The following is a 20,510-nucleotide window of genomic DNA, read 5'->3' on the forward strand; positions in this document are numbered from 1 at the left end:
TTGGTCATTTTAGTACCTTTGGGTAGCAAAGGCATACTTCAGGTTATACACGTACATTATTAGTAACTATTATAGGTATAGTTAGGAGATACTACTTACCATTCCAAGTACAAGGAATCACACAAGAGTCAGTTCATTCATGAGTCTATACTAATACATTACATGTTATACGAGTACATTTACATAGATACATTTACATGAATACATTTACATAGATACTCTTACATGAGTACGTTTACATAGATACGCTTACATGAGTACGTTTACATAGATACGCTTACATGGATACGGTTACATAAATACGTTGACATAGATACGCTTACATGAACACACTTACATTAATACATTTAATAGATACTACTACATATAATCTATTATAGACGTTTCGGGATTTACCATTCCACCCCCAAAGCTGTTAGCTACAGTAGGGAAAAGGAGCATCGACGGGTGTCCGAGGTTGTACTTTTCGGTGAGTTTCCACGCCGTGATTATCCTAATGCAAAAGGATACTTTTTAGTTATTATATTATTTTCTTCCTTTACTTTGTGACTCATTCACATGAACGACGAGGTAGGATATATTTGATATAGATAAACTATTTTCCTTATTACCTTTATATTGTGACTCATACACATAAACGATGAGGTATACTATAGTTTTATACTAATAGTTAAACACGGCAAAACCATCACATTTATAGTGATTTTTACTTTCAAAACAAACAATTCTTGGTAGAAGACTAATTTTATAGTAATAGGAATCATGGGATTTCTAGGGTTTTTCAAATGTTTATAATTGTTTTACAAACACTTTCTTACTTAGACAAAATTTTCTTCAAACATTTTCAAGTCTTTACTTTACAAGTTTTACAAATCAAAGACACATTAATACTTATGAATTCATCAGCTTTTTGGCTAATACTCGCTTTCAAAATAACTCGTATTCTCAGGTCACAAATAGACAGGTATGACGACCAGGTTTTGTGAAGACGGGGCAGTTCAGACTCGTCTTTTATTTTGATTATTCATTGTGTTGTTGTATACTATGAATGAACACACTTGTAATTAAAATTATATTATTAATGCAATGGATGATGTTGTTGCTTGTTTACTACTTTGCATTGTTGTGATGCTTTACATGACGTCCTCCGCCCCATAACGTTTCCACCGTTCTCGGTTTTAGGGTGAGACAGAAACTCTCCCTATTTGTTAAATTCTTGTCATTTCCACAAATAACATAATTAAGAATCAAATCCATTATTAATAATAGAAACCTTCAAACATCAATTTTTCATACATGCCGTTGCAAGGATAAATAAATAATATAAAATCAAAATTTATTTTATTGCGGAAAAGTTTGTCCTTACAATGAAATTCAATTGAAAAACTATGTTATTACACATTTCTTAGCAATCTATTCTAACTCCAAGTAGTAGCTCAAGAATCTAATCTTCAAGCAATGCGATCGAAATCCATTTCTTCACGATTAGATTCAGCTCACTTCTTCCCTTAAGCTTCATTTCTTTTCTTCGATCCTACAAAACATCAAAATGTAATCTTATCACATCATATACTAAGAATCTAGAATAGGAACTTAAAAGAGTTAGTTAATGGATTTCACCTGAAGTAGAGCCATACGTCTTGACTCTCCCATCTCTTAGATCTCTCAGGTAAATAGGGTAGCTTCGTCTCCAATGCCCCTTGTCTTGGAAATAGAAGCAAATGGACTCCTTTGGCACAACACATTTGACAATCATAGACTTAGTTCTTTCTAGACTTCCAATGTTGCCAGTGTCCATTGCAGTTTGGGAGTTTGACTCACCAAACAAATTTGCTTGACCAGCACGCCAAATCATTGCTGATTGAACAACTATAAGCAAATAGGTGAGATCAATGAGGGTCACGTCGTGATCCATCATATAGTACTCTCTAACGAACTCACTATATGATTCAGGAAGCGACTAAAGAACCCAATCAACAACCAACTCCCCTAAAATCTCGACACCCAACATCCTTAACCTATCAATGTGTGACTTCATCTCTAAGACGTGTGCACACATAGGTTTCCCATCTTTGTGATTAATTTCCAACAGGGCTTGAGTGAGCTTGAACTTTTCAAGCCTTTAAACTTGTGGGGTAGGGAGAACAATTGGAGGACGTGAAGCATGATCTATTGTTCCTCGATCGAATCGTGGAATATCATCTTCATGTGGAAAGCTTGTTCCACGGGATTTGGGAAGACCATAGTTGTCATACTTTGACATCTACAAAACGGGAGAAAATTCAAGTTAAGTTGATTAGAATCCTTGATGTGACACCCAAATGAAACATCGAGGCTAGGATCGAACACAATACTCTACAACCTAGAAGAGGGATGTCGTAATCTAGTTGCAGAATATTTGAAGGTAGGTAAATGACGATTTACCAATTTCCACCATGAAAAACGAAAAGGAAATTTAAGTTTCAAATCTATTGAAAATTCCTAGACCTTTTGAGATTCATTGAACTTTTCAATGGCATGTTTAATCTTGATTATGCCCTTCTATTTGTGACTGGGATGCCGAGGATCACAAATAAGGTGTGAATAACCATACGAATCACGTGGTGCACCCAATGCTACTATCACCTAATCAATGTGCCAATTAGCCACACACGCTCCATTGATCTATGATAAACATAAAACCACCCTTCGCTACCAATGTCATCCCTAAACTAGTGTGTCGGTTAACCACACACGCTCCACTAACGTTTGACAAGGGTACGAAGTGTAATTCTATGGATTAGCATACAATTTCACATTTTGCCTAAAGTAACTATGATTTGGGAATTCGAAAAAGCATTTAGTTACTTTTGTACTTCATTATACTTATAATGGAAGGTTTCTGTCCTATCCTACCCTTTCGGCTAACGACCCTCCACTAGTCAAGAGTGCGGTGGGTAAGAGTGGATACCCATTCAATCGCCATTTTATATGCAATTTCCTTAAACACCCCTTATAGACCAGCTTCGTAAATGAGGCCTACTAACGGTAAGACTGACTCTTTACTCATATATATATATATATATATATATATATATATATATATATATATAATATTATACTTTTAATGTTACATATATATAGTATAGGGTGTATTTTACACTTTTAAAATGCTAGGTGGTTTATTTAATAAATCATACTTTTAATTTGATTAAATGTAAACCAAAACTTTATGGGTTTATTAAATCTCTTTTAATTATACACCTTAATTAATTAATAGAACCATAACGGTGTAATTTGAACTTTTCAAAACAATACTAGGGTTTTAGAATTTAACATTTCGAAATTAAACTTTTAATCAACTTTTAAATTCCAAAACTTGAGGGCAAGTTTTGGAACATTTCAAAAAATTAGGGTTTAAATTATTTAAATTTCAAAATACTTGTATTCTCAGGTAACAGGTAAATCGAAAGGGAAAAATGTACTCAGTAATGTCTTGCTGTTTGTTTAATTAGTATCGAACAATTTACTTTTGGGCATGTAATGTTATGGATCAATGTATTGAATGTAAACGCTACTAGTTGTAATACTTCAATGCTTGGTGATGTATGATGTTATGTTTCATGTATATTCATTGTGATGGTATTCAATTGAGTCACAATAGCCCTTGGACGTTTCCGCCGTCTGGTTCGGGGGTGTGACATAAACTCCCAAGGATATGGTTCAAAAACCATACACACAAGTTAGGGTCATTTTAGGACCTTAAACTCACCCAAACACTTTTTTAAGCTTTTGGTGACCAACTGAGAGTCTACGGCCAGGAGTAAACTCCCCTGGGCCGTAAACTCCAACAAACATGGTCATTGGACCATAAACTCTCGTATGAGGCCTTGCACTCCTTTGTTGCAACCTGATAGCCTCCTAACACTTTTACCAAAGTGTTTTCCTCACATTAGGATGTTTATACGTGTTTAATTAGTGTTATAATCACTAATTTTTTATATACATATGTCTTTATATGTTATTAGGATCATTGTGCGTGTCTAAGTCTTCACTTGACACCAAACACTTATCCGACACTTCCTTCCGATCTGCTCACTGCAGGTGAGTTCATACCCCTTGAATTAACCTTTTAAATTTTTCTAAATGTTTTTAAATGCTTTATGCGGGTAATACAAGTTGAATCATGCTAGTTATTATATCAATCACATGTGATTAATAACTAACATGCAAATGGATTTTCTATACGTTAACTGTTTTACCAAACAGATTTCTTCAAATTATTTTCATAAACATTTTATATATTTAAAACTCGTTATTAAACTGCTTATTATACATTGTATGTTTCATTTCAAACTCTTTTACAATTGTGTTTCAATCAAAGGTTTCTTTATACTTAAACTGTTTTATCAAACAAATACTTTCAAACCGCTTTATAAACTGACATCAAGTCGATCATTTCTTAGATATTAATCTTTTTCAAAGGTTTTACAAAACTTCTTTTATGATTTTAGTTATCAAATGCATGCCCATATATGTATAGTTATATAAGTAATGTTTGAAGGACTTAGGAAGGCTAACTCACTCTATTTCCTTTTCCTCGTTAGGATGTGGCTATGGGGTATCGGTTATTTGTCCGAATGTCGTCTAAATATTAGTTATATATCATGTATACATATGTAGACATAAAAGTTTTCCTTAGTCAGTTTAGTACCTTTGGGTAGCAAAGGCATACTTCAGGTTATACACGTACATTATTAGTAACTATTATAGGTATAGTTAAAAGATACTACTTACCATTCCAAGTACAAGGAATCACACAAGAGTCAGTTCATTCATGAGTCTATACTAATACATTACATGTTATACGAGTACATTTACATAGATACATTTACATGAATACATTTACATAGATACTCTTACATGAGTACGTTTACATAGATACGCTTACATGAGTACGTTTACATAGATACGCTTACATGGATACGGTTACATAAATACGTTGACATAGATACGCTTACATGAACACACTTACATTAATACATTTAATAGATACTACTACATATAATCTATTATAGACGTTTCTGGATTTACCATTCCACCCCCAAAGCTGTTAGCTACAGTAGGGAAAAGGAGCATCGACGGGTGTCCGAGGTTGTACTTTTCGGTGAGTTTCCACGCTGTGATTATCCTAATGCAAAAGGATACTTTTTAGTTATTATATTATTTTCTTCCTTTACTTTGTGACTCATTCACATGAACGACGAGGTAGGATATATTTGATATAGATAAACTATTTTCCTTATTACCTTTATATTGTGACTCATACACATAAACGATGAGGTATACTATAGTTTTATACTAATAGTTAAACACGGCAAAACCATCACATTTATAGTGATTTTTACTTTCAAAACAAGCAATTCTTGGTAGAAGACTAATTTTATAGTAATAGGAATCATGGGATTTCTAGGGTTTTTCAAATGTTTATAATTGTTTTACAAACACTTTCTTACTTAGACAAAATTTTCTTCAAACATTTTCAAGTCTTTACTTTACAAGTTTTACAAATCAAAGACACATTAATACTTATGAATTCATCAGCTTTTTGGCTAATACTCGCTTTCAAAATAACTCGTATTCTCAGGTCACAAATAGACAGGTATGACGACCAGGTTTTGTGAAGACGGGGCAGTTCAGACTCGTCTTTTATTTTGATTATTCATTGTGTTGTTGTATACTATGAATGAACACACTTGTAATTAAAATTATATTATTAATGCAATGGATGATGTTGTTGCTTGTTTACTACTTTGCATTGTTGTGATGCTTTACATGACGTCCTCCGCCCCATAACGTTTCCACCGTTCTCGGTTTTAGGGTGAGACAGAAACTCTCCCTATTTGTTAAATTCTTGTCATTTCCACAAATAACATAATTAAGAATCAAATCCATTATTAATAATAGAAACCTTCAAACATCAATTTTTCATACATGCCGTTGCAAGGATAAATAAATAATATAAAATCAAAATTTATTTTATTGCGGAAAAGTTTGTCCTTACAATGCAATTCAATTGAAAAACTATGTTATTACACATTTCTTAGCAATCTATTCTAACTCCAAGTAGTAGCTCAAGAATCTAATCTTCAAGCAATGCGATCGAAATCCATTTCTTCACGATTAGATTCAGCTCACTTCTTCCCTTAAGCTTCATTTCTTTTCTTCGATCCTACAAAACATCAAAATGTAATCTTATCACATCATATACTAAGAATCTAGAATAGGAACTTAAAAGAGTTAGTTAATGGATTTCACCTGAAGTAGAGCCATACGTCTTGACTCTCCCATCTCTTAGATCTCTCAGGTAAATAGGGTAGCTTCGTCTCCAATGCCCCTTGTCTTGGAAATAGAAGCAAATGGACTCCTTTGGCACAACACATTTGACAATCATAGACTTAGTTCTTTCTAGACTTCCAATGTTGCCAGTGTCCATTGCAGTTTGGGAGTTTGACTCACCAAACAAATTTGCTTGACCAGCACGCCAAATCATTGCTGATTGAACAACTATAAGCAAATAGGTGAGATCAATGAGGGTCACGTCGTGATCCATCATATAGTACTCTCTAACGAACTCACTATATGATTCAGGAAGCGACTAAAGAACCCAATCAACAACCAACTCCCCTAAAATCTCGACACCCAACATCCTTAACCTATCAATGTGTGACTTCATCTCTAAGACGTGTGCACACATAGGTTTCCCATCTTTGTGATTAATTTCCAACAGGGCTTGAGTGAGCTTGAACTTTTCAAGCCTTTAAACTTGTGGGGTAGGGAGAACAATTGGAGGACGTGAAGCATGATCTATTGTTCCTCGATCGAATCGTGGAATATCATCATCATGTGGAAAGCTTGTTCCACGGGATTTGGGAAGACCATAGTTGTCATACTTTGACATCTACAAAACGGGAGAAAATTCAAGTTAAGTTGATTAGAATCCTTGATGTGACACCCAAATGAAACATCGAGGCTAGGATCGAACACAATACTCTACAACCTAGAAGAGGGATGTCGTAATCTAGTTGCAGAATATTTGAAGGTAGGTAAATGACGATTTACCAATTTCCACCATGAAAAACGAAAAGGAAATTTAAGTTTCAAATCTATTGAAAATTCCTAGACCTTTTGAGATTCATTGAACTTTTCAATGGCATGTTTAATCTTGATTATGCCCTTCTATTTGTGACTGGGATGCCGAGGATCACAAATAAGGTGTGAATAACCATACGAATCACGTGGTGCACCCAATGCTACTATCACCTAATCAATGTGCCAATTAGCCACACACGCTCCATTGATCTATGATAAACATAAAACCACCCTTCGCTACCAATGTCATCCCTAAACTAGTGTGTCGGTTAACCACACACGCTCCACTAACGTTTGACAAGGGTACGAAGTGTAATTCTATGGATTAGCATACAATTTCACATTTTGCCTAAAGTAACTATGATTTGGGAATTCGAAAAAGCATTTAGTTACTTTTGTACTTCATTATACTTATAATGGAAGGTTTCTGTCCTATCCTACCCTTTCGGCTAACGACCCTCCACTAGTCAAGAGTGCGGTGGGTAAGAGTGGATACCCATTCAATCGCCATTTTATATGCAATTTCCTTAAACACCCCTTATAGACCAGCTTCGTAAATGAGGCCTACTAACGGTAAGACTGACTCTTTACTCATATATATATATATATATATATATATATATATATATATATATATATAATATTATACTTTTAATGTTACATATATATAGTATAGGGTGTATTTTACACTTTTAAAATGCTAGGTGGTTTATTTAATAAATCATACTTTTAATTTGATTAAATGTAAACCAAAACTTTATGGGTTTATTAAATCTCTTTTAATTATACACCTTAATTAATTAATAGAACCATAACGGTGTAATTTGAACTTTTCAAAACAATACTAGGGTTTTAGAATTTAACATTTCGAAATTAAACTTTTAATCAACTTTTAAATTCCAAAACTTGAGGGCAAGTTTTGGAACATTTCAAAACATTAGGGTTTAAATTATTTAAATTTCAAAATACTTGTATTCTCAGGTAACAGGTAAACCGAAAGGGAAAAATGTACTCAGTAATGTCTTGCTGTTTGTTTAATTAGTATCGAACAATTTACTTTTGGGCATGTAATGTTATGGATCAATGTATTGAATGTAAACGCTACTAGTTGTAATACTTCAATGCTTGGTAATGTATGATGTTATGTTTCATGTATATTCATTGTGATGGTATTCAATTGAGTCACAATAGCCCTTGGACGTTTCCGCCGTCTGGTTCGGGGGTGTGACATAAACTCCCAAGGATATGGTTCAAAAACCATACACACAAGTTAGGGTCATTTTAGGACCTTAAACTCACCCAAACACTTTTTTAAGCTTTTGGTGACCAACTGAGAGTCTACGGCCAGGAGTAAACTCCCCTGGGCCGTAAACTCCAACAAACATGGTCATTGGACCATAAACTCTCGTATGAGGCCTTGCACTCCTTTGTTGCAACTTGATAGCCTCCTAACACTTTTACCAAAGTGTTTTCCTCACATTAGGATGTTTATACGTGTTTAATTAGTGTTATAATCACTAATTTTTTATATACATATGTCTTTATATGTTATTAGGATCATTGTGCGTGTCTAAGTCTTCACTTGACACCAAACACTTATCCGACACTTCCTTCCGATCTGCTCACTGCAGGTGAGTTCATACCCCTTGAATTAACCTTTTAAATTTTTCTAAATGTTTTTAAATGCTTTATGCGGGTAATACAAGTTGAATCATGCTAGTTATTATATCAATCACATGTGATTAATAACTAACATGCAAATGGATTTTCTATATGTTAACTGTTTTACCAAACAGATTTCTTCAAATTATTTTCATAAACGTTTTATATATTTAAAACTCGTTATTAAACTGCTTATTATACATTGTATGTTTCATTTCAAACTCTTTTACAATTGTGTTTCAATCAAAGGTTTCTTTATACTTAAACTGTTTTATCAAACAAATACTTTCAAACCGCTTTATAAACTGACATCAAGTCGATCATTTCTTAGATATTAATCTTTTTCAAAGGTTTTACAAAACTTCTTTTATGATTTTAGTTATCAAATGCATGCCCATATATGTATAGTTATATAAGTAATGTTTGAAGGACTTAGGAAGGCTAACTCACTCTATTTCCTTTTCCTCGTTAGGATGTGGCTATGGGGTATCGGTTATTTGTCCGAATGTCGTCTAAATATTAGTTATATATCATGTATACATATGTAGACATAAAAGTTTTCCTTAGTCAGTTTAGTACCTTTGGGTAGCAAAGGCATACTTCAGGTTATACACGTACATTATTAGTAACTATTATAGGTATAGTTAAAAGATACTACTTACCATTCCAAGTACAAGGAATCACACAAGAGTCAGTTCATTCATGAGTCTATACTAATACATTACATGTTATACGAGTACATTTACATAGATACATTTACATGAATACATTTACATAGATACTCTTACATGAGTACGTTTACATAGATACGCTTACATGAGTACGTTTATATAGATACGCTTACATGGATACGGTTACATAAATACGTTGACATAGATACGCTTACATGAACACACTTACATTAATACATTTAATAGATACTACTACATATAATCTATTATAGACGTTTCGGGATTTACCATTCCACCCCCAAAGCTGTTAGCTACAGTAGGGAAAAGGAGCATCGACGGGTGTCCGAGGTTGTACTTTTCGGTGAGTTTCCACGCCGTGATTATCCTAATGCAAAAGGATACTTTTTAGTTATTATATTATTTTCTTCCTTTACTTTGTGACTCATTCACATGAACGACGAGGTAGGATATATTTGATATAGATAAACTATTTTCCTTATTACCTTTATATTGTGACTCATACACATAAACGATGAGGTATAGTATAGTTTTATACTAATAGTTAAACACGGCAAAACCATCACATTTATAGTGATTTTTACTTTCAAAACAAGCAATTCTTGGTAGAAGACTAATTTTATAGTAATAGGAATCATGGGATTTCTAGGGTTTTTCAAATGTTTATAATTGTTTTACAAACACTTTCTTACTTAGACAAAATTTTCTTCAAACATTTTCAAGTCTTTACTTTACAAGTTTTACAAATCAAAGACACATTAATACTTATGAATTCATCAGCTTTTTGGCTAATACTCGCTTTCAAAATAACTCGTATTCTCAGGTCACAAATAGACAGGTATGACGACCAGGTTTTGTGAAGACGGGGCAGTTCAGACTCGTCTTTTATTTTGATTATTCATTGTGTTGTTGTATACTATGAATGAACACACTTGTAATTAAAATTATATTATTAATGCAATGGATGATGTTGTTGCTTGTTTACTACTTTGCATTGTTGTGATGCTTTACATGACGTCCTCCGCCCCATAACGTTTCCACCGTTCTCGGTTTTAGGGTGAGACAGAAACTCTCCCTATTTGTTAAATTCTTGTCATTTCCACAAATAACATAATTAAGAATCAAATCCATTATTAATAATAGAAACCTTCAAACATCAATTTTTCATACATGCCGTTGCAAGGATAAATAAATAATATAAAATCAAAATTTATTTTATTGCGGAAAAGTTTGTCCTTACAATGCAATTCAATTGAAAAACTATGTTATTACACATTTCTTAGCAATCTATTCTAACTCCAAGTAGTAGCTCAAGAATCTAATCTTCAAGCAATGCGATCGAAATCCATTTCTTCACGATTAGATTCAGCTCACTTCTTCCCTTAAGCTTCATTTCTTTTCTTCGATCCTACAAAACATCAAAATGTAATCTTATCACATCATATACTAAGAATCTAGAATAGGAACTTAAAAGAGTTAGTTAATGGATTTCACCTGAAGTAGAGCCATACGTCTTGACTCTCCCATCTCTTAGATCTCTCAGGTAAATAGGGTAGCTTCGTCTCCAATGCCCCTTGTCTTGGAAATAGAAGCAAATGGACTCCTTTGGCACAACACATTTGACAATCATAGACTTAGTTCTTTCTAGACTTCCAATGTTGCCAGTGTCCATTGCAGTTTGGGAGTTTGACTCACCAAACAAATTTGCTTGACCAGCACGCCAAATCATTGCTGATTGAACAACTATAAGCAAATAGGTGAGATCAATGAGGGTCACGTCGTGATCCATCATATAGTACTCTCTAACGAACTCACTATATGATTCAGGAAGCGACTAAAGAACCCAATCAACAACCAACTCCCCTAAAATCTCGACACCCAACATCCTTAACCTATCAATGTGTGACTTCATCTCTAAGACGTGTGCACACATAGGTTTCCCATCTTTGTGATTAATTTCCAACAGGGCTTGAGTGAGCTTGAACTTTTCAAGCCTTTAAACTTGTGGGGTAGGGAGAACAATTGGAGGACGTGAAGCATGATCTATTGTTCCTCGATCGAATCGTGGAATATCATCTTCATGTGGAAAGCTTGTTCCACGGGATTTGGGAAGACCATAGTTGTCATACTTTGACATCTACAAAACGGGAGAAAATTCAAGTTAAGTTGATTAGAATCCTTGATGTGACACCCAAATGAAACATCGAGGCTAGGATCGAACACAATACTCTACAACCTAGAAGAGGGATGTCGTAATCTAGTTGCAGAATATTTGAAGGTAGGTAAATGACGATTTACCAATTTCCACCATGAAAAACGAAAAGGAAATTTAAGTTTCAAATCTATTGAAAATTCCTAGACCTTTTGAGATTCATTGAACTTTTCAATGGCATGTTTAATCTTGATTATGCCCTTCTATTTGTGACTGGGATGCCGAGGATCACAAATAAGGTGTGAATAACCATACGAATCACGTGGTGCACCCAATGCTACTATCACCTAATCAATGTGCCAATTAGCCACACACGCTCCATTGATCTATGATAAACATAAAACCACCCTTCGCTACCAATGTCATCCCTAAACTAGTGTGTCGGTTAACCACACACGCTCCACTAACGTTTGACAAGGGTACGAAGTGTAATTCTATGGATTAGCATACAATTTCACATTTTGCCTAAAGTAACTATGATTTGGGAATTCGAAAAAGCATTTAGTTACTTTTGTACTTCATTATACTTATAATGGAAGGTTTCTGTCCTATCCTACCCTTTCGGCTAACGACCCTCCACTAGTCAAGAGTGCGGTGGGTAAGAGTGGATACCCATTCAATCGCCATTTTATATGCAATTTCCTTAAACACCCCTTATAGACCAGCTTCGTAAATGAGGCCTACTAACGGTAAGACTGACTCTTTACTCATATATATATATATATATATATATATATATATATATATATATAATATTATACTTTTAATGTTACATATATATAGTATAGGGTGTATTTTACACTTTTAAAATGCTAGGTGGTTTATTTAATAAATCATACTTTTAATTTGATTAAATGTAAACCAAAACTTTATGGGTTTATTAAATCTCTTTTAATTATACACCTTAATTAATTAATAGAACCATAACGGTGTAATTTGAACTTTTCAAAACAATACTAGGGTTTTAGAATTTAACATTTCGAAATTAAACTTTTAATCAACTTTTAAATTCCAAAACTTGAGGGCAAGTTTTGGAACATTTCAAAACATTAGGGTTTAAATTATTTAAATTTCAAAAACAAAACTTTTAACTTCAAATTTAAACTATAAAAGCTAAAAGGAGTAATTTGAAACTTTTCCAAACTTTATCAAGAATATTCTACATCACAAAATTCAAATAAGGCAATTAACAATTAATTGGTGGTTATCTAATTTGACCTAGTCCAAATTCTTGCAAGATAATTCACCAAATAATCCAAATAATTAAATCTAATCAAATAAGGAAATAATTAGTTAATTAATATGAAGTTATCTTTTATTTTGTCAAAGATAACCACCCAATATCATAAAAATCTGATTTATAGCAATAAAAAAACGTTTTGGTAACTATCCCACGGCCAAAGGAGCACAAAATCCCGAAATTACCTCTTCTGACGAGTTGACTCGTCGAGTCAGGCATGGACTCGGCGAGTTCAGCCATGGACTCGGCGAGTCCAGCCCCCAGAAACCCTAATTTTCGATTTTTAAGCAAGAATAATCCATAATAGCATCAAATACATCAAACAAAAAGCCTTGGCTCTGATACCACTGATGGGTTTTGAGCAATACATCATTCCTATGGTGTACATGCAAACTCTAATAGCTTTTGGATCTAGTTTGTCTAATGAACATGCAATTGAATATCCAAAGCTATAAACCCTAGATCTAGCATACAATTAATCATATTAACATAAAACAGGGTTTAGATCTTACCTTTTATTGTTATATAGCAATAACAATCAATCCTTAGCTTCAGAAAGCTTAGTGCCTCAAATGGTGCACCTCTAATGGAGTCACAAACACCACTAAGCAACTTGGATGAAGAAGAGAAGAGAGGAGGCTGCCCAAAACGTCTAGAAACCCTAGAAGAAGACTTGTTGCCGTTTTTGGGGCTCAACGGTCCTTTATATACATGTCGGCTATTAGGGTTTACAGCTAGAAAACCCTAATCTGACTTCTTAGGCCCTAAGCAGCCCATGGATTCCTTTAACATATCCCTTGGACAATTTCTAATGGGCTTCCCCATAGAATTCGTCCAAACTATATATTATTAGGTAATCCATAGCCCAATTGCAATTATCTTATAATTACAAATCGAGTACCTTAAGTTTAATTACTGTCTTTTAGTCACAAAATTAATTCTTATTAATTCTTGACTGTTATTATTTAAACAATATGATTTCTCTTTTAACATATTATTCATATAATATATTAATAAATCATAATTAATCCTCTTTCTCCATAAATCATCCTATCAAGTTGCTTTGGTGAAGGCAACCCAAAAGGACCATGCACAATCGGGTCAAGTACATACCAAAATAGTTATGGACTTAGACACAAATCCAACACTCTCTACCTCCCTAAACCCCTCCCAAGTCTAGGGAAGCTCCCTAGCATGAGAAGGAAGCCCCGGAGCACCTAACGGCTCCGAGAAGAAAAGCTTTCGGCTCAGAAACGCTGCTCCAGCGAAGCCCAATTTTTAATAAAAACCCGTTGTAAGTGAGCTACGCCTATAATATATTTAATATAGCTTTTATTTAAATATCTTAATGTTATTAGGACCTTATAATAATTATTTGGACTATTATTATGTGTTTTATAAGTGTCGTTATAATATCTTTTTAACCACTCGCGGTACGGGGAATCTAGTTTAAAAGGCCGCATAGGGTTGTTTGATTTCAGAAGTGCTATATGCCAAAATGGTCCTGCCCTCCGGTGTTTTGTGTCTGGCCCCTGTATGTACATAGTGGGTGAAGAGTATTGTTTAACGCCTATATAATATTAATACTAGCTAGACTATTAATTAGTCTCAGTGAATACTAGACTAAACCATAGCAATAATAATGCTAGCTTTCGTCGAAGGAAAATAGAATCGTTAAAAGCGAAGTTGCCCGAGTTTGGAATCATCACTTTAACAAGTGAGTGCATAGTTACTTTCATCTTACATATAGATATGAAGTATTTTATATAAATTACGTGCTATGTGTGCATATTATCTGAGTACTTGTTGTCTATGCTGGATGAACGATTTTATACATGTTTTAAATGATTTAAACTGTATATATTTTATATCTACGATAATGTTGGGGTAAAACATGGGTAGATGTAATAGATGGAGTATGAGTTGGATGATGAGTTGAGAGGTGAAATAGAACATGAGGTGAGGGTGAGAGGTGGACGAGGTGAGAAGTCATTTTCCCAAATGATGGCCCCGCCATTTAGCAGAGTATGGCACTACAAGAAAAAAGGCCTTTTACGACGCGCAAAATACGACGCTCATTGATCTATGTTACGCAAGAGAGAGTGACATTAAAAAATGTCATCTCTTCAAAAAATTTAAGTATATATGTCGCGTTTTATTGAGTGCCCTTAGAGTTAGTGTCTAATGTAAAAAACTTAAAAACACGGAGGGCACTTAATGTAAAATGTGCGCCGTCTCAAAATGTCGCATTATAATTTTAGTGAAAGGCGCGCATCTGTTCACAAAAATCGAGGTTACTAACAAAATATCTAACACTCACTATTCATCAGTCACTTCACTCTCTACTACGATTCTATCGACGGTGAGACCTCGACTCGCCTTCCCTTGCAGACAACGTCTCCTCCTCCGATCGTTAGGTTACTTCTCTGGCTGATTTCGCCTCGTCGACGACCGTGGGTTCAACTGACATCATTGGAGACTGCTAAAATTTACGTGCCCTAGGTCCGATTAAGGTGTTCCTGTTGAACCGATCATCGACCCAAGTGAGCTTCCCGGTTGGCCATATAACGTTGTAACAGAAGAGAAAGAGCAGAAGAAAGTCGAGACAAGGGGAAGAAGCGCCTGGTAGCCATGAATCTAATGCTAAGTTGAACACATTCAAGGGTTTCTCACCTACTGAAGCTTCTCAAGTCGAACACAAGGTAAAATCTCAAGCTTCTCAAGTTATATGTGATGAAAATTTTATTACAGATTCTAAAAACAACCTTGAGAAACAGAGAGTTTACCTGTGATGAAAATTTTATAACAAAAACAATAATTACTCACCCTTTCACAGGATTCATACAAATCAATTCAATCATCTTTAAATAATAATAAAATGATAATTAATCGACTTGTGATGAAAATTTTACTAACCTCAATCTGCCACATTAAATCAGGAATGGAAACACCACTATAAATTAACCAACAAACATAAATATTTATACATTTGTAGAAACATCAACTCATTAACCAACAAAGACAGAAGAGAAAGAAAGAAAGAAAAAAACAACAAAGAACAGCCATACCTATAGGAAGTTCTTATGCAGTATTAATCACAATTAACATCAAACATAAATATTTATACATTTTTAGAATGTAACTGTCAACTGACAGTTAATACCTAATTTTAAACAGATTGACCACCCAAGGGTAAAAAGGTCAAACCCATAAATTATGAAATAACGGGTTTGCAGGTGGTTTTGTGCTGGACACCTGTTTAGCCCATTTCTAACTTTAAAATTTCTGCAAAAAAGATCATATTCAAAATTTTAAAAGTATTTCTAATTTTCAAATTTCTGTAAAAGTTCATAAAATTTTATAACAAACACATAAAAATATTCAAACAAGCTGAAAAAGTAACTGGATGCTGAAAAAGTAAATGATAACCTATACAGTTTTGTTCCCTGCTTCAGTTTTGTCACTGTACAGTTTCGGCCCCTGTACAATTTTTTTGTCCCTGTATAGTTTTGGCCCTGTACAGTTTTGTTTTTGCATAGTTTTTGTCCCTAAACATGCGTAATCATTATTGCTTTAAATGGTAAATAATTATGTAGGTTGGCAACAAATGTTTAATGGATAAATCATGGATTTCCTCTAGTAGATTATCAAATGCATATGATGAAGGTGTGAATGCTTTTCTAGAGTTTGCACAAACTAATAATCCAAAGTTAGATGTTATTCCATGCCCTTGTGTAAATTGCATCAATTTGTGTCACCACTCAATTGACAATGTCCGTTATCATTTGTTTGCCCACAGCTTCGATGAGAATTATAAGATTTGGTCTTTCCATGGAGAAAAACAACCCAATAGTGATTCTAGATGCCCTAACAATTCCATTCCTCCTGATGCTATTTATACAAAGGATATGCTTCATGATGCCTTCAAATACATAGACGATGAACCTGATTCGTTGAAATCACTTCTTGAAGAGTGTGATAAGCCACTTTATGTAGGGTCAAAGTATAATGCACTTAGTGGATTATTGAAATTTCAACATTTGAAGGGTCAATTTGGATGGTCTGATGCTAGTTTTGATGCTTTGTTGTCTGTCCTAAAAGATATCTTACCATCAAACAATACCATCCCTAGCTCGATATATGAGTCCAAGAAGTTGCTAAAAGGAGCAGGTCTACAATATGAGAAGATTCATGCATGTGAAAATGATTGTGTTCTATTCTGGAAAGAACATAAAGATGCTTCTCATTGTCCAACTTGTGGCACTTCTCGTTGGAAGAAGAATTCCAAAAACGTACCTTCAAAAGTTTTGTGGTATTTTCCTATCATCCCTAGATTTAGAAGAATGTTTTCAATACCACAAATTGCTCATGACTTAACTTGGCATGCATAAGGTCGGGTCAATAGTGGGAAGCTTACTCATCCTCGCGATACCCCTTCTTGGAAGCTTGTTGATAACACGTGGAAAGAATTCGGACAGGAAAAACGAAATCTTAGATTAGCCTTGTCTGCTGATGGTATCAATCCACACAAGTCATTAAGTTCCAAGCATAGTTGTTGGCCAGTTATCCTAATAACATATAATCTACCCCCTTATTTGTGTATGTCAAGAAAATTCATGATGTTGACTCTGTTGATATCCGGGCCAAACCAACCTGGTAACAATATTGATGTCTACTTGGCACCATTGATAGAAGATCTAAAGCTCTTGTGGGAAACTGGCGTTGAGACTTTTGATTCTCATAAGAAACAATACTTCAATTTAAGAGCAATATTACTTTGGACTATAAGTGATTTTCCCGCGTATGGTAATCTTTCGGGGTGTGTTACCAAAGGTTATTATGCTTGTCCAATATGTTCAAAGAATACTTGTTCCAATGGTTGCCAAAGTCCAAAAAAGTATGCTTCCTTGGGCATAGAAGATTCCTACCACTTGAACATCCATTTCGCAAAAGAAAAAAACATTTCAACAATCAACAGGAGCACGATTTTATGCCACAACCATCATCAGGTGAAGAGATTTATGACTATCTGGCGGGATTTGAGACTACATGGGGTAAGAAGATAAAGCCAAAGAAGGTAGTATCAAAGAAGGTAGGATCAAAGAAGATAAAGTTAAAGATGATAAAGTCAAGGAAGGGAGCGTCAAAGAAGGAAACGCCAAAGAAGGAGAAGACAAAGAAGAAAAAAGAAAGTATCGACGAGAGATCTAAATTTTAGCATAAAAAGTCGATTTTTTTTGAACTTGAATATTGGAAGAAGTTGCCTGTTCGCCATCAGTTAGATCTCATGCACATATAAAAAAATGTGACCGAGAGTGTTTATGGGACAGCGTTGAATTCGCCTCACAAGACGAAGGATGGATTAAAAGCACGACAAGATCTTGAAGCGTTGGGCATCAAGACTGAATTACGACCTGAACCAAAAGGGGATCGACATTGGCTTCCGCCTGCCAAGTACACATTGAATTCCGCAGAGAAACATCTATTTTATGAAACCCTGTCTAACATAAAAGTTCCTTATGGGTATTGCTCTAATTTCAAGAATCTCGTGTCGGATGATGTTTCAAAGATGAATGGTTTGAAGTCTAATGATTTCCATGTACTAATGCAACAACTTCTTCCATTTGCAATCAAAGGGGTGTTAGATGTGAAGGTGCGGAGAACAATCCTAAGCATGTGTCATTTTTTCAATGAGTTGTGTAGTAAAGTTGTTGATGTTAGTAAGCTAGGCAAGTTGCAAAGTGACATCGTATTAACATTATGTTTGTTAGAGAAGTACTTTCCTCCTTCATTTTTCGATGTCATGACTCACTTGATGGTGCATTTAGTTAGAGAGGTGAGGTTGTGTGGCCCGGTTCATTTTAGGTGGATGTATCCATTTGAGAGATACATGAAAACACTTAAAGGGTATGTAAGAAATCATCATCGACCCGAGGGTTGCATTGCAGAGTGTTATGTGGCAGAGAAGGCCTTAGAATTTTATTCAGACTACTTAAAAACAAGAAATCAATTGGCAATCCTCATGAGCGTGTTGATGAAAGAATCCGCAGTGGCAAGCCTTTATCAAAGGCTACAATTGATGCTGTAGATGCTCAGTTACTTGATCAAGCTCATCTTTATGTATTACGAAACACTGCTGTTGTGGAGCCGTATATAGAGTAAGAATTACATGAAAATGTATACTCTTATACCATTATCTATCATATAAAACATTCTTTTAACTTGTAATACACTTCAGGCAACATATGTTGGAATTGAAGGATCTGAACCCCCGTCATGCTTGCAAGAGTACATGGTTGCAGAGCCAACATAGTCGGACATTTATTAGTTGGTTTAAGAAAGAGGTTTGTTTTTAAAATAAGATAGTTAGAATTACAATATTTTTAATTATTTTTTTGAATTACATTAATTATATATTTTTCTGTTAGGTTGGAAAACGTTTGGCTAACGGGGAAGATATTTGTGATGATGTTCGTTGGTTGGCCAAAGGGCCTAATTTTGCTATTACTAAATATAGCGGTTTTGCCATAAATGAATATCATTTTCATACAACATCTCGAGATGAGTCTAGAACAACTCAATGCAGTGGAGTGTCTTTAGTTGCACATACCATGCAGATTGCTAGTGCAAAAGACTCAAATCCTGTGTATGGTGCTGTAACTTACTTCGGCCGTATAAAGGAGATATGGGATCTTAATTATCACATGTTTAGTATTCCTGTATTCATGTGTGATTGGGTTGATAGTCGTGGAGTAAAAAAGGATGATTTAGGATTCACGGTAGTTAACTTTGATAGGCTTGGTCAAAAGTCTGAACCCTTCGTATTAGCTAGTCAAGTAAAACAGGTTTTTTATGTTCAAGATCAACAAGATGAGAATTTGCATGTTGTTGGATTCACACCTCATAGGATGTACAAGTATGGATCAAATGGTGAAACTGATGATATGTTGGAATTTGATGTTACTTTTGATTTAACACAAGACTCCGCTTTATTAGACCTTGATGATGATTTTTTGTGTACGCGTCCGGATGGCGAGGGCATATTAGTTTAAATATTTTTTGTTGCAGAATAATAAAGTTTTTGGTATGTTTTTATTTCAGATTTTGAATGTGATTAATCAATGTCCAACTGCAACAAATAACAACGTACTTAATTTAATTTGAATCTTGTTGAAACAGGTTGTGTTTTTGTGACATGGAATCAGATTCAGCTTCTGATCACGAGGACTCCAAACAAAGAGGTCCGACAACAAAGACAAAAGCTAATAAAGTGAAGCTTGTAATAACTTACAATAAAAAAGGTGTCCCGGTTGGAAAGGAAGCCACAAAACTGTCTACTTTTGAGGGTTTGGTTGCAAGAACAATGGTTCCCATAACATATGACTCGTGGCTGGAAGTTGGTGAGGAAGTAAGGGAAGGATTATGGCAATATGTTTTGGTAAGTCTCTGTTTTCTTCCTGTTATTACCTTTGTTTAGATCTGTTTTTGTCCCTGTTCAGATTTGTTTTTGAACCAACCTTTTTTTTATGTTTCAGGAAAAGTTTGTAGTTGACCCAAAGAGCCGGAAGCAAATTCT

General features: G+C 34.6%; 1 protein-coding gene across 1 annotated transcript; it reads left to right on the forward strand.

Annotated features, from left to right (window-relative positions):
• The first annotated feature begins 15,158 nt into the window (after nucleotides 1–15,158).
• On the forward strand, nucleotides 15,159–20,052 carry LOC145089224 (uncharacterized). Its single transcript, XM_079027689.1, has 11 exons — nucleotides 15,159–15,227; nucleotides 15,514–15,636; nucleotides 15,930–16,022; nucleotides 16,112–16,126; nucleotides 16,531–17,226; nucleotides 17,913–18,126; nucleotides 18,265–18,841; nucleotides 18,985–19,083; nucleotides 19,173–19,278; nucleotides 19,363–19,951; nucleotides 20,036–20,052. Exons 1-11 carry the CDS (start codon nucleotides 15,159–15,161, stop codon nucleotides 20,050–20,052), a joined length of 2,598 nt encoding a protein of 865 aa, XP_078883815.1.
• Nucleotides 20,053–20,510: the final 458 nt, after the last annotated feature.

The sequence above is a fragment of the Lactuca serriola genome, chromosome 2, assembly GCF_051521515.1.
Source record: "Lactuca serriola cultivar US96UC23 chromosome 2, Lser_US96UC23_V15, whole genome shotgun sequence".
NCBI classification, from domain to species: Eukaryota; Viridiplantae; Streptophyta; class Magnoliopsida; order Asterales; family Asteraceae; genus Lactuca; species Lactuca serriola.

Bases quoted from the DNA above. Each gene is read 5' to 3' on its own strand.
- LOC145089224 (XM_079027689.1), top strand. From the start codon at position 15,159: ATGTGCGCCGTCTCAAAATGTCGCATTATAATTTTAGTGAAAGGCGCG. The intron at 18,127-18,264 runs GTATCGACGAGA...TTTATGGGACAG, and splicing joins GACAAAGAAGAAAAAAGAAA to CGTTGAATTCGCCTCACAAG. The intron at 19,084-19,172 runs GTATATAGAGTA...AATACACTTCAG, and splicing joins AACACTGCTGTTGTGGAGCC to GCAACATATGTTGGAATTGA.